Here is a 19,415-nt window from a genome sequence, read left to right as displayed (position 1 = left end):
CACTGATTTGAGAACGTGACACAGCACGTCACAGACAATTAATACATGTTAGATTTCATTGTTTTGTTGTTGGTGGTGGTTTGGTTTTTTGTTGGATTGGGGGATTTGGGGTTTTTTTGGGTTTGTTGTTTTGGTTGTTTGGTTGTTTTTGGTTTTTTGGGGGTTTTTTTGGTTTTTTTGGGGGGGTTTTGTTGTTGTTTTGGGGGGGTTGTTTGTTTGTGGTTTTGTTTGTTTGTTTGAGGGTTTTTTTTTAATTTTGGGGTTTTTTTTGCATGCACAACAGTTTTCTTTAAATGCCTAGGGGAAAAAAAAATTAAGTTTCAGTGGGTTCTGGACAAGTCCTAGCAGATGAAGCACTTGCTTATAATACATTGTGTTTACTTATCTGTTTCAATGCTTAACATATAAGTACGATATATACTGCACGGAGTTTGAAAAGAGATGGCTGCCTTCAGCTAGTGACAAATCCTGTTTGGAAACAATGCATAGCCTCCAAGGGGAAACTTAAAGAACAAGGAAAGGTAAGCACCTCTGTGCAGCCTGAGAGAGTAAGCTCTGACCACATGCAGCACCAGAACAGAGAACACCTCTCAGATGTGCTTGTGGGTCTGCAAGGCACCAGCCAAAGTCTGCACATGCCTCAGAAAAATATGGGTTTGTAGCGTTTCCTACGAGGAACTGTGCCCTGCCATCATGCTGCAGAGCACAGCACAGGCACTGGAACGCATCAGCTGTGTCAGGTGTGAGCTCTGTGGATGTGAGGTGCCCTGCACAGCTCCTCAGCGTGTCAGCACATCCTCCTGTGCCTCTGCTGTCAGGGTTCTTCCACCACCCTGGGCACCAGAGCACCTGAGGTGCTCATTTCAACTACAAGCTGGCAGTGTCCCTGTTCTTGTGATGGGTGGCTCTTACCAGCATATGCCACAAGAGACTGAGTGGACTGCCTGCACTCCTTGAGCAAGATTTTTGGGGCCTTACAGCAACCTGGAAGAGCACTGTGGTAAATATATACTATATAAAATTCGTGTATTAAATATTGTATCAAAAGTTTAGACTATTAAAAGCCACTCGAGGGTGTCTCCGGAACTCCAAAGCCTATTGTACAAGCTGTGAAACCTCAAAAATTCACAACATAATAGCAAGGCTGGACTGGAGATGGCCCATTCATCAAGAATGGGCTCCCCCACTTCACGGCTGCTCAACATCTGATATCAATCTTGGTGGAGGATCGTGAAGATGATCAAATCAGCACCCCAAAGAAGAAATCTGGGAAAACTATTGAATCATCTTTTCATGCTTACGGGAACTCTCTCAAAGCCTTGCTTGAAAATAAAGAAATGCATAAATATCTGGACTTTCAATGGACTTAGCCTCGGGACAAATAAACTGTATAAAAACCTCACGCTGAAACCCAGCATTTGTGGCAGGGTTGGAAGGCACCTTTGCTGCCGTTTCCCTGTCCACCCAGCATTCGATCAATGTTGTCCGATTTTATTGTGGCTTTTCAATTAAATTTTGGAAAAATTGCTAAATAAATTATTTTATTTTGAATTGGCTTCTAATTGTTTATAATAGGCACTAAGTAAAGCAGATGTTTGGGAAGCTCTATCCAGTGAACCAGAATTAACTTAATCTCGTTGCTTCTATGCACCTTCCACAATTGAACAATTGATTACATTCAAATATCTTCCTTTTTAAATTATTCTACTTTTTGCAGTCCTTAGCTGATGCCTGCTTCTCATTGATTTTACAGTCACTAACTAGATGCTCCATGTTCACTGGCTGTGTGATGAAGACGGGGGAATTATGTCTCTCAGTGGTAGAGACATAATTTGGGTCTGTCAGGTTTTCATAATTGTAGGACCAGCTTCTTGTGTTTGGGCACAACAGTTCAGAATGACTCGGTAGCTTACAAGAGCATGGACTGGGCTAAGGACTGTCCAGCGACACAGTGGATTCACCATCCCTGGAGGATTTTAAGGACCGGGTGTGCCAGTTAGCTCTCAGAGGGAGGTCTTTTGCAATCTAATTGTTCTGTCTGAAAGTATACAAGGATCCTACATATGAAAAAACATCCTGCCTTAATTTTGGCCCGTGTTCCGCCGCCGCGCCCTCAGTTCTGCGGGAAGAGCCCGTCCAGCCCCCGGCTGCCCGCGGGGTCCTCCGCGCCGGCAGGGGGCGCGCGGGGCGGGCTGTGGCGCGCGCGGCCATGGCGGTGCTGCTGGAGACCACGGTGGGCGACCTGGTCATCGACCTGTACACCGAGGAGCGGCCCCGCGGTACGAGCCCAGCGCCCGGCACCGGCGAACCCCGGCCCCCGCCGACACCGGGCTCGGCCCCCAGCCCCCGGCGTTCCCCTGTGCGCGGGCGGCTGGCGGCCTGGGGCGGGACAGGCCGGGGGGACGCGGCCGGCGCTTGCGGCCACAAGTGTAATATCTGCTGAATCCAAGGGCTGCCGTGAGCTTCTTTCTTAAGTGTTTGAAGAGAATCGCGGGGGCTGAGGGGGGGAAGTGTGTTTCCGTATAACTAACCGTGTTTAGGGTTCTTTGAATCGCTAGAGGTGATCTATAGGAAGGGAGGAGATGTTAGGTTTCCTTGGAGCATTTCTCTCAGCGTTTATAGGTGGTGCCCTGTAAGTCTCGTTACAGTCTGCTCCAAAACCACTCTTCTACACGTTAAACTAGATCTCTGTCATATCTATTCTTACCGTGTCTGGAGTTTCCTTTCTAAATGTTGGTATGATTTCTTACAGCTTGTCTGAATTTCCTGAAGCTCTGCAAAGTCAAGTACTACAACTATTGTCTTATTTATAATGTACAGGTGAGTATTCGCAATTCCTTGTTTTTCCGTTGGTTTTGAAATCATAAACATGAAAACAATATTTTATGTGTTCTCCTTTGTGACAGAGGGATTTTATTATACAAACTGGTGACCCCATGGGAACTGGCCGTGGAGGGGAATCCATATTTTGGTGAGTGTTTGTGTATAAACATGATGTCTACATATCTCAACAGAGAATCTGGGTAAGGGAGTAGGAGTTCCAGTTAGATTGTCTACAGCTTTCTTGAGGCAGAATTACTGACGGGAAATAAAAATGCTGATGCATAAGCTTCTTTGGCTTTCCTACTTAGATACCTTTTTAATTTCTGCACTGCCTTTGGCCATTCACTGTTTTTTTCCTGGACATTGTTCTGTCTCTGACCTTGGAAGGGGAGTTACAGGTAACAACTTGTACATACATTTCTGTCTGTTTAAAAGCTGGCAAATAACTATATGTTTGGTAAGAAAAGTATCATAACTAAATGATCTGTAGAAAACATTATTTGTATTGTGAATACATTTATTATTATAACAAAATGTACTAAATTGAGCATGAGTGAAGCATAGAGGCTAAACTTGATTTCCTCTGTGTATAAGAAAGTGATCTCCTTACTTGAATTTGTTTTTAGTCATGTTGAATGTTTATAAGGAAATCACTTTTGTTTGTTCAAGAAGTTTTCAGTGGTCACGGAGGCAAGAGTTGAAGAAATCATTCAAACAGCTAGGATGGAGTTAAAGTGCATGTGTTCTATATGATTCATTTGAAATAGTTCCTTAAAGTAGAATTAAAATTGTAGAGCAGAAGTAATTACTGGGGAAATGCTGGGGAGCACAAAATACAGCAGTTAAGGGAGTTCAGCTGGAACAGACGCAGTGTTGCTGACTTTTGTAAGTCAGTCTGTCAGAGCCTCTTAAATACAAAACCTGGAACTCATGGATCTGTGAATCACCACTGCAGTGATCCTGGGAGCAGTGTAACTGTGCTAAGCAGATGCAAGTCTAGGTAGGTAAACTTGCCAGACTTGAGCTGTCTCTGCAAACAAGTAAATTAGGTTTATTTTGGTGTGTTACAAGTCTTCTGAGACTTAGTTGTATGGCAAATGGGGAAGTTCAGTGTGATGAGAGTTTCAGATTCTGTCTGTCACTGGCATGGAGAAGGTCAGTGCATCTTTTGTACCTGTTTGCTACTGCTGCAGTCCATGAAACTGGAATTTCTGCTCTTGCAGGCAAAGGTTAATTTGAATCCTCTCTTCATAGAGGCTAACAGCTGCTTAACAAAATGAGTTTAAACACAACACTCTCCTTAAATTTGGGCAAATATGGTTATTGATCATGCTTCCGTCAGATTACGGAGTGAGACAAAAGAAGTGATAGCAGGGTTAGACATAAAAAATTAAAAAGAATGCAACAATTTGCTATATCCTGTATATCCCAAATTAGTGTATCTAGTCCTGTCTGCATAAAGAACTGATTTTGCACATACATGTATCGGTTTGCTATTTCCCTTAGGAGATAAATTTTTGATGTAAATAACTGCATTTTTACAGTGTGGAATAACTTACTTTTGCAGAACCTACTTAAAATGTGTAGTTCTTTAATGCCTCAGAAAAATGTTAAATGCTGAATTTAAAAATACATAGGTATACCCTTCCCACCCCGCAAAAACACTCTGTGAAATGTCTAGAGAAAAATTTGTCGTTCCTTGTAGTGTAACCTGTGAAAGTGTACAGGTTCATAAATATGTTCATGGGTGCGATGTAAAATCTAGGTTTATTTGAACGCCTAATGTAAATGTGGAATGTAAAATTTTTTGAGATGCCATTTATGGTTTTACAGTGTTTGATGAGCTTACTTTTAAAAATTCCTTTTTGTTGTAACATACTTGTTATATATGGTTTTTTAGTCAACTGTATGGTGATCAAGCCAGATTTTTTGAGGCAGAAAAGGTGCCGAGAATCAAGCACAAGAAGAAGGGAACTGTGTCAATGGTGAACAATGGCAGTGATCAGCATGGATCACAGGTCAGCATATGGTGTTGGTACATGTCTAAGTAACTAAAATACAAGTTCCATGAGTTTACAAAGGCTGCAGAACAAAGACAGTGTCATGTCAATAGAATCACCATCTGGTTAAACCATCAAAAGGCATGTTAAAACCCCCACCATAGCTAAATACTTGGCATAGCATTCCAGATGACAATGGGTATTTGGTTATAGATAGAGGAATTAAAGTACTTAGATTCAAATCCTGTCCTAGATTAATTTTATTTGGTACTCAGTCCTGTATTTTTTTCCCTTTATTTATTTCCCTATGTTAATACTTTGATGTAATTTTGCTAATGTATAAAATTGTCAGGAAAAAAATCTGTAGTTAAATGGAAGTGAAAATTAAGGAATTTTTCTATTTCTAGTTCCTAGTTTTGTGTCTTCTTTTGTAGTTCCTCATTACCACAGGGGAAAACCTGGATTACCTTGATGGTGTACATACAGTATTTGGAGAAGTGACAGAAGGCATGGATGTATTGAAGACAATCAACGAAACCTTTGTAGATAAGGATTTTATCCCATATCAAGATATCAGGTATGACTGCTTTTAACTTTACTTTTTGAAGAATACTTTATAATTGAATGAAATTATTTCTTTTTGGAAACTAGATGAATATCATGATGTCAGTGACCTCTACGTGCTATCTTAGATACTTTTTTCCCCCTCTATTAGTGGTAAAATAAATAAGTACTAAATAAACAAGTATGTACAAAAATACTGAGCCATGTTGCCCTTACCAAAGTGCTGAAATCTACAAACACACAGGATATTTGGCTGTTTGGGATACAACTGAGAATTAGTGGGGCTGGTTTGCTGTTAGTTAGTAAACCAGGTTTTTCTGGCATGTAACCAGTGCTGATGTTGATTTTGTTTTCTGTTAGGATAAACCACACAGTAATTTTAGATGATCCCTTTGATGATCCACCTGGCCTGTGTGTTCCTGATCGCTCGCCAGAACCTACAAAGGAGCAGCTCGATGTGAGTGTTTGTGGCAGGGAAAAGTTGGAAGAAATAATTAAATAAATTTATCATGATTAATGTCCAGAAGAGATTTGGCCAAAATAAAAAATCAGTCTTTAAGATTTTGCCTCTTAAATCTGTGTCCTAAAAGAACTACGCATTTTTTCATTCAGGAGGTGTTTTTCTACAGTGCCAGCTTGAGTTCTGATATGTTAAATGAGTGTCAGTTCTTTGGAGCTACTGCTGTGTTTAATCAAATACTTTTCAAGTAAGGTTACTGCTTAACCTTTCAAGAGAAGGATGAAAGCATGACTTGGGTGCTGTCCCCTGTGGCTCAGGTGGAGTTATGTTTGAAAACTGTATTTTAGGTTTCTATTTACAGTGTAGATAAGCAGAACATTCAGAACATTCACTGCAGGTATTACTGGATTTCAGTATACTCTGGTAGAAGACAATATATAACTTACATTTATTAATAATAAAATGGTTGCTGCTGTTTTCCTTTTAAATGTGTTTAAAATGTGTGAATAGGCTGTGTTTCAGTGAAAGTAATCTTGGTCATTCTTAGAGTTATATGTGTAGGCACACATACTACCGTGGGCTATTTGTTCAGAAATAAGCAATTTTCTAAAAAATAATTGCAATTATTAATAATTTACTCATAATATGCAGTTACAGAATTTGTACGTGAGGTTATTGTCTTGTATGGAAACAGTTGTTTCAATGAATGAATTAATTAACTGCAGAGAATATTGTTTCTTTTTAAGCTTAATAAGATACAAGATTGAAATTAGGCTTTTAGAGTATGTGTGCACTGTGGTTAATCTCTGATGTACCTTCAGACAAGGTGAGAATAAGGTATTTAGTAGCTCACTGCCAGCAGCATAGAGATGTGTACTGAGGTTTTTTCCCCCTCATAGTCTGTTTGAGGATATCTCTTTTAGCACAGAAATGTCTAAGAAAGGCAGCATTCTAGAGATGATGGTGAGGAGAAAAAAAAATTAAACCTCAAGTCCTGTCTAGGTATATATGTATAAAAACAAAATTATTATTGTGCTGTGTTCTGCTTAATGTCTTGCTAGACCAAACAGATACTTGCTAGACCCAACAGATACTTCCTTTTTGGCAGGAGTTACCTGGATTAGAAATGAGTTGACATTTATGTGGTGAGATGTTGAGTATTAGGTGGGTATATATAAAGGAATTTAGAATACCTCACCTGGGTATGGTTCAGACTGGTCACAAAAATTCACAGAAATATTTCACAGTGCCTAAAATATGAGGAAAACATCTTCTCTTTTTTTCTTTTGTTCTAATCTAAGTGGGAAGAGCAGAATGAAAGCTCAGTTCTGCAGACATACAATGCTTAAGCATGTTTCATGTCTTGAAGGGTGAGGGGAGAGGTCATCCAAGTAATAGTTGGAGAGTGAGAAAGATTTTTTGGCCATGGCTTGCTAATAAATAATCTTTTCCTTCATTTTTTAGAGTGGCAGAATAGGAGCAGATGAAGAAATTGATGACACGAAAGGACGGACTGCAGATGAAATAGAGGAAGTTCAGGCAGAAAAAGAAGCAAAAACTCGTGCCATTCTTCTGGAAATGGTCAATATCTTTCTGTATTTACCTTTTAGATCTTGTTCCAGTGTGTATGCATGTTATTAAATCTAGGAGGGTGTGTACCACTTAGCTTGAAATTACATATCTGGTGATGATGTCATCTTTCAGCATCTGCTATTAAATATCTGTACAATGAAAGGATTGATTATGAGCATTCATGTTGTGGTTCTCTGATAAAACCAGTGACACTTTATTGTCAGAGTGGGCCAGTGGAGGGTTTCTAAAAACTTGCTAGAAATGCATCCAGTTAAAAAATGTAACATACATAGTGTGCTGCTGGAAAACCTGCAGTTCTGGAAATGGTGTAGCATGTGCGGGAGAGAGCTGAGCTTATTTGTGACAAATTCCTCCCAGTGCATACTGGTAAACTCCATAGTAACAAAAATTGTGAATAGGATTAGAATTTTTTTTTAAAGAAAAAAAGAGAATTTAAAAAAGAATTCACGCCACTGAAGGATGAGTGAATCGTCCATCTCACTTCCTTACAACCACCAAATACAAATTTATGGTGAATAGTTTGCAGCAGAGACTAATTCCAAGATCAAGTCAGATCTGGCAACAAAGTTGCAGAAGATTTGTAGGGACAAATGGGTGCACTTCCACCTTTTAGAACTGTTATACTAAGAACAGAAAAAGCAAAGTAGAATGTATTTGTGAACTTTCATAAAATCCAGCAGTGGAATTGGAAATAAATAGTAAATTTTAGGTTCTACAGAAAACACTTTTTTCATGACACCAAGTAGGAAAACTATTTTATTAAGTTTTGATTTTGTGATGGGAATGTGAGCTCATGCAAAAGATGTGTTCCCAGTGTGCTGTGCTGCCTGCAGAGAGCTTTAGGCAGAAGAGAATGTCTTAAATGTCTTCTTTCTGTATCCCAGGTGGGAGACTTACCAGATGCAGACATCAAGCCACCAGAAAATGTGCTGTTTGTGTGTAAACTGAATCCTGTGACCACAGGTGAAGACCTGGAGATAATATTTTCACGATTTGGTCCCATTAAAAGGTAATTATGTTAAAAGATAAAACCTTATTTGTTGAAACTGAACTTGATTCCTCCCAGTCTGTTTAGGTTTGGCTGTAAAGGTGTCTGGTGTCTCAGGAGATTTATGCTCTGTTTGGATAGAGACCACAGCAATGGGGATACAAAGGCAGATCTAGCTAGATGAGTACCCTGTCCCCAGGAGTGGTTTTAAGGAAAGCCTGAGGAAGTGTAGGAACCAAGAAAGCATATGACACTCCTCCCTGCCCCCCGTCCTCTCACTGCTTTCAGCAGTTTTTGTGTCAGATGCTCAATGAGCTGGATAGAGTCTCTGGGTTTTTCTTTCCTGTGGTAGTACATGTGGTTTGACATACAGCATCAAACATCTGTGGCATCTGATAAGTTCCTTGTAAAGGTGTTCCACATTCCTGCTGCCCTTCTCAGTTTTGACCTTGGCTTCTAGTAGTTTCAGCTGATTGCTCCTAGTACTGCTATCAAAAGACAGGATGGGCAGTGAAATCTTCTTTCCTACATTTCTCTATCCTGCACCTCAAAGTTATTTTTTTTCCTTGCTGAGAGCACAAATCTACATATTCATGCTTCTTCATAGGAGAGACTTAATTACCTTGTTTCCCTTTTCCTGTTCTTTTGTTTTCATCTCAAGATGAGAGAAGCAGAATTGCACACAGTTTTGAAGAAACTACAGATCTATAGTGGAACAGTTTTGTTCGCTGTGTTAGTCTCAACTCCTTTTCAAGTGTAAAGAAACAGCTATCTTTTCTAGCTAAAGCTGTTTTTTTCATTTGTTTTTGGGGATTTTTTTTCACAATATACGATTAAGGTTCAACCCATGCTTATCTTGCTGCATTTATCTACACGAAGGTCATTTGCTGTCTTACTGGTCTTATAAGGACTTTCTATGATTTCTTCACTCTTTGTCTTTGCTACCTGTAACAATTTAGTATCATCAGCACAATTCAGTACCATCAGCAAGCTTTGAATCACTTTACTCTTACCTGGTCTTTTGCACGTTTATCAATGCAGTGATGTTCCTTATGCCCTTGCTACTTACTTTCCCCAAAAGCCTTTGTTGCAGGAGTTTATTAGAATTTGCAGAGGGATTTCAAAAGACTTCATGGAATGGATCATCATCATCACCACGCGTGAGCATATTGACTCTGTTAGTGCACTTCACTTAAGTTTATTCAAGTGGTCTGGAATAGGCTCTGTGTTTGCAGATGGATACTGACTCTCTTCTGCTTGGAGTTTCTAACAGTTTGTGCAATACTGGCGCACAGGCCTGCAGGCTCACAGATCTAAACTACACTGTCTCTGTGTGTGGATGAAATTGGCATTGTGTGCCACTCTTACAACTCCAGCATGGTTTCTCTATGACCTAAGGATTTCTAATTTTTTGTTTCTCTGTCAGAGTTGTCACTCTTCTGCAGTCCTTCCGCTTTCAGATAGGTTCTCTGAATAATCCATGAAGGAGGATTCTTTCACAAAACGGTTCTGCCTTCTGCTGCAAAGAATTCCTATACCTTGTCTGAGCAGCCTTATGGTCTACTTCTTTTCTTTTCCCCCCCAGCTTTTTTTTCTTTCTGCCTTAATCACCTTTTTGATTGTGGATCCTGATTTGTCACTTCCTCTCTACACATGAGGGAGGTCTCACATTATTCTCACCTTCATGCCACATATCCTGCTCTTGTTGCCTGTGTGCAGTCTTTCAGCGTTCTGTAGTCAGAATTCGTATGTCCAGTACAAGAGTTGTGTAATACTGATACAGTATTGCATTCTTCCCGTTTTGCACTACTTACTCAATACTTTTAGGCTTCTTATTTTTGCCCAGTGACCTGGGTAAAAAAAAAGATGGGCTGCTAAAGAGGTGCTTGCTAAGAAGAGAAAGTTTGTCACAGATGTTTGTTTAAACTTTGCTTAAAATGACAGAGAAAGAAGAATTTGAACTCTGTCTTGTCTTGTAATAGTGAAATGCAAAAAATTAAAAACAAACAGTATTGTTGGAAAATTTTTTTTGTTTCACTGATTAGAAATTAATTTCTACTTCTATGCTTCATGGTAACCACGTGTGAGTTTAGTGTAGTTGCACAAAGCAATGTCTCGTGCATTTTTTCTTGCAGTAGTGAGTCTCAGAATCAAGGGTTTTAATACCTTCAAGATGTTTCAGTTTTGTAGGTTGGGGTTTTTTGGGTTGCTTTTTGAACTCTTACTCTTCCTTTTAAGCAGTGCTTTCCTACTCTACATTTTTTGCTACAACAGTGTTGACATTTTAATTTCTTATCATTTTTTCAGTTGTGAAGTGATCCGAGACTGGAAGACTGGTGAATCTCTTTGTTACGCTTTCATTGAGTTTGAAAAGGTATGGGTTTTAGGTATAAACTGTGTGTAGGTCCTGCTTGTAAAAGCCTCTTTTTGGTATACTTCCATTTAGGAGAAACACTGACATCTGTAAGTGTGAAATAGCTAATATTTTCTCTTACTGAGGGAAACTATAAATTAGTTACAGAAGTTCTGGGTCCTAAATGAGGCAAGCATTTAAGTCTTTTGCTGTTTGAGCAGCCAGCACAAAAATGTACTTAGGCTGTCTTGGAACCAGTGGGAGGGGATCAGGCTCTGTTTTTTCCCCAGAGTGCATTAAGACATTCAAGAGTTAAAGAAAGGAGTGCTAGGAGCATGCAGCTTGAAGAAAGGAGGCTGTATGGAATAAGATAGATCCATGTGGACGGTAGTTTTCTCTTCTAGGCTTGTAAAAGATGCTTGCTGTATCAACACACTGGTCTTACTGGAGATTTATGGTGATAGTTCTCTTGGTGGTGTGTAGCTTTATATGTGCTGGTATCTCTCATCTGTGAGGAAAACACTTTTCTTTAGCCTACTTACGTAGTTAAAAAGGAATTTTTATCAGTTGTCCTATTTTCCCTTTTTTTTTTTTGAATGTATTACATGTGCCAAACATGTAGATGGCAAATTTTTAAAATAGTGAAATGAACTGAAGAATTTGGAATTGAAATGCTGATATTCAGACAAAACATAACTATTTCTTTAGAAATGGTACAATTTAAGAACTGTGGTGCCTTAGGCAATTTCAGAAAGAAATGTATGGCTAGAAAGAGTTGAATTTGTGTTTGAGCTCTTCAGTGAATATCCCTGTGAAATAATTGTGACTCAAGATTTTCCTGGTTAATATCAGGAGGAAGACTGTGAGAAAGCCTACTTCAAAATGGACAATGTGCTGATAGATGACAGACGGATACATGTGGATTTTAGCCAGTCTGTTGCAAAGATTAAATGGAAGGGAAAAGGTAGGTGTACTTGCAATTCTTTGATCCTCGTAACTTAATAAGCCGTGACTTCTAAACTAGTTGTATAAAGAGTTAGGAGTTTAAATCATTTCATCTTGAGGCATATAAATGCTCCTGGTAATGTAATAAATAGAGCAACTCAGTCGTTAGCTCTTCCCTTCCTTTATTGCATAAGAAAAAGTAGAAGGGTTTCCTACTGTTACATGAACATTGCATTGCCACTGGTTACCTTTTTAGCCAATGTATTTTTGCCACTAAAACATTTATTTCGTCTCAAACTTTGGACATGATTTTTTAAATATTACTTATTGGGAAAATAATATGGCAAGATGTTATTTTCTAATTTCTTCAGTCACTGACAGTCAGGTGTATACAAGAAAAAGTCAGTATTCAGGCCAGGGGTTTCTGCTCTTCACCTCCTGTACATCAAACATGCTGCATTGCAGGCCGTATGTTACAAAAACCTAATTTCAGGCGTTTGAGGATGTTTTGGGAGGAAAAGGGTGGTGGAAGAAGTGGATAGCAGTGGTTATTTGATTACTGGAGGCATGAGGAAAAAACACTGGACTTGGAGAGGTGTCTGTGCATTACATTGGTAACATTCTTATGTGTGTTCTTCTGAAGATGCAGTCAGCCCTCAGTTGTTGGCATGCAGTTTCTCCAGTAGGAGTGTGGCCATGAAAACTGAGATACTGGTTCTTGTCCTGCACAGAGCTGAGGTGACTCTGTATTCTGTCTATACCAGGTGCTGCAGTCATCCTGTATTGACTGCCTGCGTGGGAAACTTTATTTGAGGTCTAAATTGTCCAAAATATTGGAAAGCTAGCTATATTGTCTTGTGCTTGTATGGTACCTGAAAAATGACCTTCCGTCCTCGGTAGTGGTTTCTGGCCTAGCCAGAAGTGAGTGTTGCAGTTCTAAGTGTGGCCGGCAGAGGGCAGCACGGTGCCGCAGTTTGTTGATCTGTGCCCTGGTGCTTCAGTGAGTGAGTGGAAACTGAAATCTGTCGTGTCCCTATTTAAATCTAGACGTGAACTTTTTTTTCACAGTTTTCCGTTTGAATTCTTGAGCTGTAGTTGCCTCAGAGGTTTCCCTCAGTGCAGACCAGAGCAAAAAGTCATATAATAAAGAGAACAGTCTGTGGGCTTTCATGGTAACAGAATTTTAAGTAGTGTGGTATAGGACCTGTAATAGAAATGGGTCTAAGCCCGTTGCTGAATCCTGCTTTGTGATCCTCATTCATGTGTTGTCTCCTTTGGACATGAATGAGGAGAAAGCTGGATGTTGTCTAATGGGACCTGCAAGCAAGAAAAGGCCAGAACATCACAATTTGTCCTGCTCTCTTCTCTGTTATGCAAATGTCAGTGTTTTTTTCTGGAACAGTATCTTGCTATGGAGCTCTCTATGGTTATAAAGCGCCCCTAAATCATCATCAACACTTAATGACAGTTGTGAGTCTTGGTTGTGTTTGTGCTTAGAGTGAAATGAATATATTTTTCTGTGGACAGGTGGGCGGTATACCAAGGAAGATTTCAAGGACTATGAGAAGGAACGTGACAAACCTTCGAAATTTGCTCTGAAAGAAAAGGTAAAACCAAAGCAAGAGTATCCTTTCCTGGTCAAAGGTATTTTTTTAATTAAGTAGAGTTTATGAAAACAGCCTGGAAAAAACTTCTTCTTTTTAAAGCCTGCCAATAGGATGTTTCCGTGCTACCTCATGTAACCATTTGGTTTTGAGATGGATTTTAACAATTTATGATTTTCACTTTGATGAATTTAGTCAATTCAAAACATGCTGTTTCACATCCATGTTGTGTGCAGGTAAATTATGTTCCAAGCCCCCAGCCCTGGAATGACATATGGCAAAACAGAGTTTTTAAGTAGTTTCAGAGGGGACCTTCTGCATCCAAAATGAGACCATACTAGCAATTAAATCATTCTCTAAAGATTATACTTTGCTTATGCTAAGCATGAAAGAAAACTCCATAGCTTGTTCAGATATCCACAGTTAGAAAAGAAAGGAGGATGCAGCCTGGCTGTACTGTTTGGCAGTACAGATTTCAGTCACTTGAGCACAGCTGATTTTTTTTCCCAATATTTCAGTCAGAACACAACTGTGTTCTCTCTGAAATATGCATTAAGTCTTGGTAAACCCTTGTCAGACAAACAGGGATTGGTTTGCTTCCCAGGCTGTTGTGTTCTGCCCCTTACGATACTGGGAAACAGATCTGTCCTTAACCAGCATCATCAGTGCCAAGTATGACCTTGTGCTGGATGAAGATGTAGAAGAGTCTCACACAAGTCAGTCGCACTTGGCTAAAAAACAGAAGAAGAAAAAGCACCACCATTCTGAAGATGAAGATGATGACAAGAGGACCAAAAAATCTAAGGTACTACACTCTTCATGCATTAACTTTATACTTGTTCATTGTTATCCTCATAAAAGAAGCCAGGAAAAAAGTCTGATATTTAATAAGGACATGGTGTGCAAAGTCCTGTGTAAAATACAGGAGCTGTAAACCTACAGAAGGCTGATGTTAATATTTGATTATGAAAGAGGATTTCCAAATCCTCATGGACTTTTGAAGCTTGGCATGTCTAGATGGATTTTTGCCAAAACATTCTGAAGAGGCAATGTAGCCTCTCGTAAAGTTGGGGATCTTCAGCACTTTGAACCTGTTGTTCACATATTCCTAGTCATAAAGTAGTAGTCAGTCATGTTTCATGACTGTACACTATGTCTCATTTTCTTGCCAGACCATCATATATAGGTTTTTCCTATATGGAGCTGAGAACACAGTCCCTTTACATCATCATTTTGTATTTGTCCATAACTGTTTTGGAGGTGTTTGTGTAAAATCTCTTTGTGGGTTTGCATCTGGAATGTGCAAGCCTATGGTGCTGTGAGGCTGGGGCTGTGGAGGACAGCACCAGGAGACAGAAATTCTCTCATTCATTAGTTCCACTGCAGCCTGTCAGGACAGCATTCCCATGTTTCAGTGGAATACTCAAGATATGGGGTTCTGTAGAAACAAAATCTTCACTGAGAAAGTGGAGGGTTAACCACCACTGAATTATTAGGAAGAATTGAGCTGAGCTGAAAAGGAAAAAAACCAAACCCCAGTATTTTAACAGTGCAAGCTTTGTGAGTGAGAACAAAGCTGTCTTCTTAGCAACTTTGCAGAAAAGGAAGAAGTTTCAGCCACAGCAAATAAGGCTATTGTCCCATCCTGAGTTTTGAGTACTGCAGAAAGTTCTGTGTACACAAAGCATACATGATTCTGTTCTTACACATCACTTCATGCTGTGATGCTTGAAAATAATTTTTTATCATTAACATCAGCAATTAAAATCTTTTAGTGCCAGCAGTGAGACCTATTGCTCATTCATGGACAGTCTTTTTGTCACTGTACTAATTCAGTCAGGGTCGCTGAGTCGGGGCAGGGGCTTGCTCAGGTAGGTAAAGTCTTGACTGCAGCATGTGCATACAAGAGCTGTGGAGTAAATGTTGGTTTAGGCTTTCTCCTGTCTGTTTGGCTGATTGAAACTGTGTCTTTAGTCTTCTTGAAACAGGTGTTTTTAGTGGTAATACTTGTTCCTGATGATTCAGGAATTACACCCATGGAACTGGCTGGTCATGCATTATCAGCAGAGAACATTTTAAAATCATTTAGCTGTCTTCACCCTTGCAGGTGGCACAACAAGTGCTGGCAGCAATAGGTTGTTAACGTCTGTTCTAATTGTTGTAAAGGGATTGTGAGACTTCTTAGCACGAAAACATGAATGAGGACTGGGGGATTCCTGGTGCTATTTTCAGGTTCTGGAACAGAACATATTCTAATGCCTGTCTGTGTGATCTCCTCTGTGTTTATGTGTATATTTTTGTGATTTAGTCACTTGCTCCTGACGTGGTTTGTTCTCATAGTCTGCTGCTGCTGTGCTCTGGTATCTTCTTTTCCACAGTTTTCCTCTCTCTTAGTCACCTTTACCCATTTTGCTGTAAGTAGTTTTGCTTTCTTACACCCGAAATCACAGATGGAGGCTTAACTGTTCTCGGATGGCAAGCATGGTAGTTCCCTCTTGGACCTGTGAAAATTAATTTCTGGGAAGAATTTTTCTCCCTTGATTTGAATATTCTTGTTAGTGTGTACTGTACAGTGTGCACATACTGAGCGGTGTATACTCAGTCTCACAGACTCAGTATTTTGGGCATGGCCTCTCTAGTGAAATCTGCAGCCAGCTTAGGTGACAGACCCTGTTCAGCATGTACAAATTTTTAATTTTGTTGTATAACAGCATGGAAACTTTAGTGAGTGGTAGCATTTTTAGTGTAGGCAAACAAAGCGTTCTCCCTTAACCCTGTTTTGTAAATCACTGAATGTATTTGAGGTAAGAACTTTAAAATAAAACAGTACAACTCATCAGCCAAAGACCACAGTAGCCATGCTTCATACAGAAACTTTTACTGTGAGTCCATAGTGTGGCAGAGATTTTAATTAAGAGAGATATGGGGCTTATAATGGAAACCTCTGGCAACTGGAACTGCAGTTTGTGCTATCAGCTCTAGCTATGACTTGAAGGGGTTTTATTTTCTCAATAGTTTCCATGATGTTGAGTTGTTTTTCTGTTCTCTTGCTGGTGTTACTGTTTTTCTTTAGTATATTTTGACTCATCCTTTTCTTAGTCTGACACCCGTTTCCTGAATCTCTGGCCTCTGTGTTGATGTTTCAAGAATATATTTTTGAGTCTTGTACTCTTTGACTTCATTCCAGTGGGTAGAAGAGGTAGGGTGCTGTGGCTTGCTTTTGTAAGTAACAGGATGTGGCTCTAGGGTAGGAGGGTGGGCTGCCATGTAGGTTTGTGAATAGGATGTAGTGGAGTTTTTTTCAAAGCAGGACACACTTCCACCTGAGATCTATATTGTGGCTTTGTTCACATTCCGGTATTATCCGTGAGTTTTCTCTTGGATTTTATATTTTAAGATAACTGGATCTATGAAGCAGTACAGCCTATCCAGTAGATTTTTTGTGAGACATAGGGACTTCCTGATTTCACATTTCTGTAGTGCATGGTTTTGGCAGAGGTACTGATTTTTCTGGTTTTAATTTCCTGCTTTTACAGACTGTTTATTGGACACTTTTCCCTTTATATTCAGGGTCAAGTTTTATCAAAATCTCCCCCCAGAAAAGGCTCTCTCTGTTTGCTCCTTTTAACCTTTAGCTAGTGTGTTTAATGTATGTAAGCGGTGGCACATGCATTCTACTTCTGTGGCCATGATATTTCTAGCTATTTCACCTGTGACTGCTGTTTAGCGAGTTACTACTTTTGGCAAAATCAGCCATGGACTTCCAGAAAATAGTCTTTCCCTCTTTCCATATTTCCTTTCTCATAGGTGTTCCAACACAGTGCTGGATTAAAAACTGGGGTGGTCATCACTTACTTAGTGACTGATGAGAGGCTATGATCCTGGATTGAGAGATACAAATTTCAGCAGTTGAGGGAGAGCTGTTTTTTAGTATGAATCCTTGTCTTCTTCTTCCAAAACAGTGTATATTTGACTTTCGGGCATAAAAATTTGGTTTCAAAATACCATTATTTTTACTAATTTAGTGTTTTTTAAAAATGGACCTTTTTCTATGCCAAAGACTTCAAAATGGAAAATCTTATTTAAGGGGAAATGTAAGTTATGCTGGCAAGAAATAAATGTGCAATTCATTCTATTAATTCAAATTACACTTCTTTTTCTTTACATTGTGATCATATTAGTTACTGTGGTGACTTTGTTGTGTCACTTCCAGACTTGTCCTGTACACCTGCACCTTAAATGCTTTTGTGAAGGTCACTGTGGTTGTTTAACTCAATGCTTGTATGACTTCTGATCCTTTCAGCAAGTTGACCTTTTCCATGGCATTCAATGTGGGCTATTTGTCTGTAGTTTGAAATGTTCACTAACCTGTTCCTTGCCCTCACTTGGCCAGTAGCCTTGTCTCCAGTGTTTACTTGGTAGATTTTTCAACTGAATGCTGTCCTGCTTTTCTCCTGTTTCTCCCATGTGCTGGGAGGAAACCCCAGCAACAAACCAGATAGAAAGCAACCCTTCACCAAGCCCACCATTTGATTTTCTGGCCAATATTTTTTTGTTTCTGTCTACCCCTACACCAGCATGTCCATCATCTGATGTTTACTCAGGCCTTGTCACAGAGGGGCTTGAAATCTATTGTTTTGTCAAACATATGGAGAGTGAAGCTTCTGGGTATAGGAGTAAAATGGCTCTGCATCATTTTGAGAATGGAGGGACAAAGCTCTTACAAGTAGCTAGAAGCACTGCTGAGTCTTTTTGGTGGATACAGATTTTAAAATCTGTACTGCAATAGACTGTAGATATGTGGAATAGGCATTTGGCCACCAGTGAGATTACTGTACCCAGCAGAAGCAGAATGTGATTATTTGTGTGTCTGTTTATCTGGGGAGTTTATGTTGCTTATTGTAACCCTAGTAATTTCAGTATTATTGATGTCATTCTAAAGGTGATGTTTGCTCTGGGAACCACCCTAGTCACTGGCTCTCCGCATAAAATCTCTGTTTAAAGTAGTTTTTTTAAATAAATGAAGTTTGTTTGTTTGTACATAGAGTGTAGGTTTTAACCATACAGTTGTGATCGTTAGAAAAATAATATCTGAAACAAGGAAAGCAATACTGTGTGATTTAATGGAGACATTTTTCTTAACTCATATTGATCTGTGCTTAACAGTGTTGTTATTAAAATCCCATAAAATCATATCTATCTATTAGCACATACAGTGATTTTAAACTGTCAGGTTGTTCAGTTTTGCTGAAGCCTTGAATTTAGGCCATTAAGAGTTATTACAGGTCTTAAAATATGTTATGCATCTGCATAGCACTGGAATGCCTGTGGGGCTTGAACCAAAACTTATGGAAATATTTGCATTTCTTAGGTAAAAAAATCCAAAATCCAGATCTAGCTTACAGACTTGTTTGATGCTTGTGGCAAGTTTGATAATATCCATCTGAATGGAATCTCAGATATAACCAATTTTTGCTAAAGCTCCTTGGGCAGCAGAGAGGCATTCCTGTCAGCTATGCCTTCTTCCATAAACACTGACAGAAACTTACTTGTATACTTACTTGTATAAGATGGTGTCAGTGGGGTAATTTTGTGTTACGTTTTTCAAATCATTGTGGATGTGACTCTCTTTTGAGGTAGTACCAACTGTAGCTAAGGAACCAGCCATGCTGGACTTTTCTCTAGTTCTCTTCATGCCTCTGTATGTTTTCCCCTCTTGTTTGTAACTGGATTTCTGTACAATCCCTTTGACAGGACTCTGAGCGAAGGCATGAGGAGCGCTGCAGGGAGAGGACCAAGAGTGAGAAGAAGGACAGACATCGGAGCCGCAGCCGTTCTCAGGAGAGAGAATACACTTACAGCAGACAAAAAGACAAATACAGGGAAGATGTCCGAGTAAGAGACTGGGATAAAAAAGCAGACAGAAGCAGAAGTCCCAAGAAATCAAAAGACAAAGAGAGATCCAAGTACAGATGAAGGACAAGGAAAAGACAGAGGGGAACTAAAATAATAAATTGAATTTTTTTCTTTTATGATAATGGGTTTTTTTTGTAATGCTTACTATAGTGTCTGGCTGCAATATACA

General features: G+C 39.5%; 1 protein-coding gene across 1 annotated transcript; it reads left to right on the top strand.

Moving 5' to 3' along the window:
* The first annotated feature begins 2,196 nt into the window (after positions 1–2,196).
* Positions 2,197–19,361, top strand: PPIL4 (peptidylprolyl isomerase like 4). Its single transcript, XM_066315656.1, has 13 exons — positions 2,197–2,279; positions 2,753–2,820; positions 2,907–2,971; positions 4,724–4,841; positions 5,258–5,400; positions 5,748–5,844; positions 7,312–7,428; positions 8,325–8,449; positions 10,736–10,802; positions 11,634–11,745; positions 13,254–13,350; positions 13,997–14,135; positions 19,085–19,361. The coding sequence occupies exons 1-13, from the start codon at positions 2,210–2,212 to the stop codon at positions 19,304–19,306; spliced, it is 1,440 nt and encodes a 479-aa protein (XP_066171753.1). The 5' UTR covers positions 2,197–2,209; the 3' UTR covers positions 19,307–19,361.
* The last annotated feature ends 54 nt before the right edge of the window (positions 19,362–19,415 follow it).

This window comes from Sylvia atricapilla, chromosome 3, assembly GCF_009819655.1.
Source record: "Sylvia atricapilla isolate bSylAtr1 chromosome 3, bSylAtr1.pri, whole genome shotgun sequence".
Taxonomy (NCBI): domain Eukaryota; kingdom Metazoa; phylum Chordata; class Aves; order Passeriformes; family Sylviidae; genus Sylvia; species Sylvia atricapilla.
This window is presented reverse-complemented; position numbering and strand designations above follow the sequence as displayed.

Excerpts from the sequence above, each read along its gene's own strand:
- PPIL4 (XM_066315656.1), top strand. The coding sequence starts at position 2,210 with ATGGCGGTGCTGCTGGAGACCACGGTGGGCGACCTGGTCATCGACCTG. Across the intron at positions 5,401-5,747 it reads ATCCCATATCAAGATATCAG|GATAAACCACACAGTAATTT; the intron begins GTATGACTGCTT and ends GTTTTCTGTTAG. Across the intron at positions 11,746-13,253 it reads GATTAAATGGAAGGGAAAAG|GTGGGCGGTATACCAAGGAA; the intron begins GTAGGTGTACTT and ends TTCTGTGGACAG.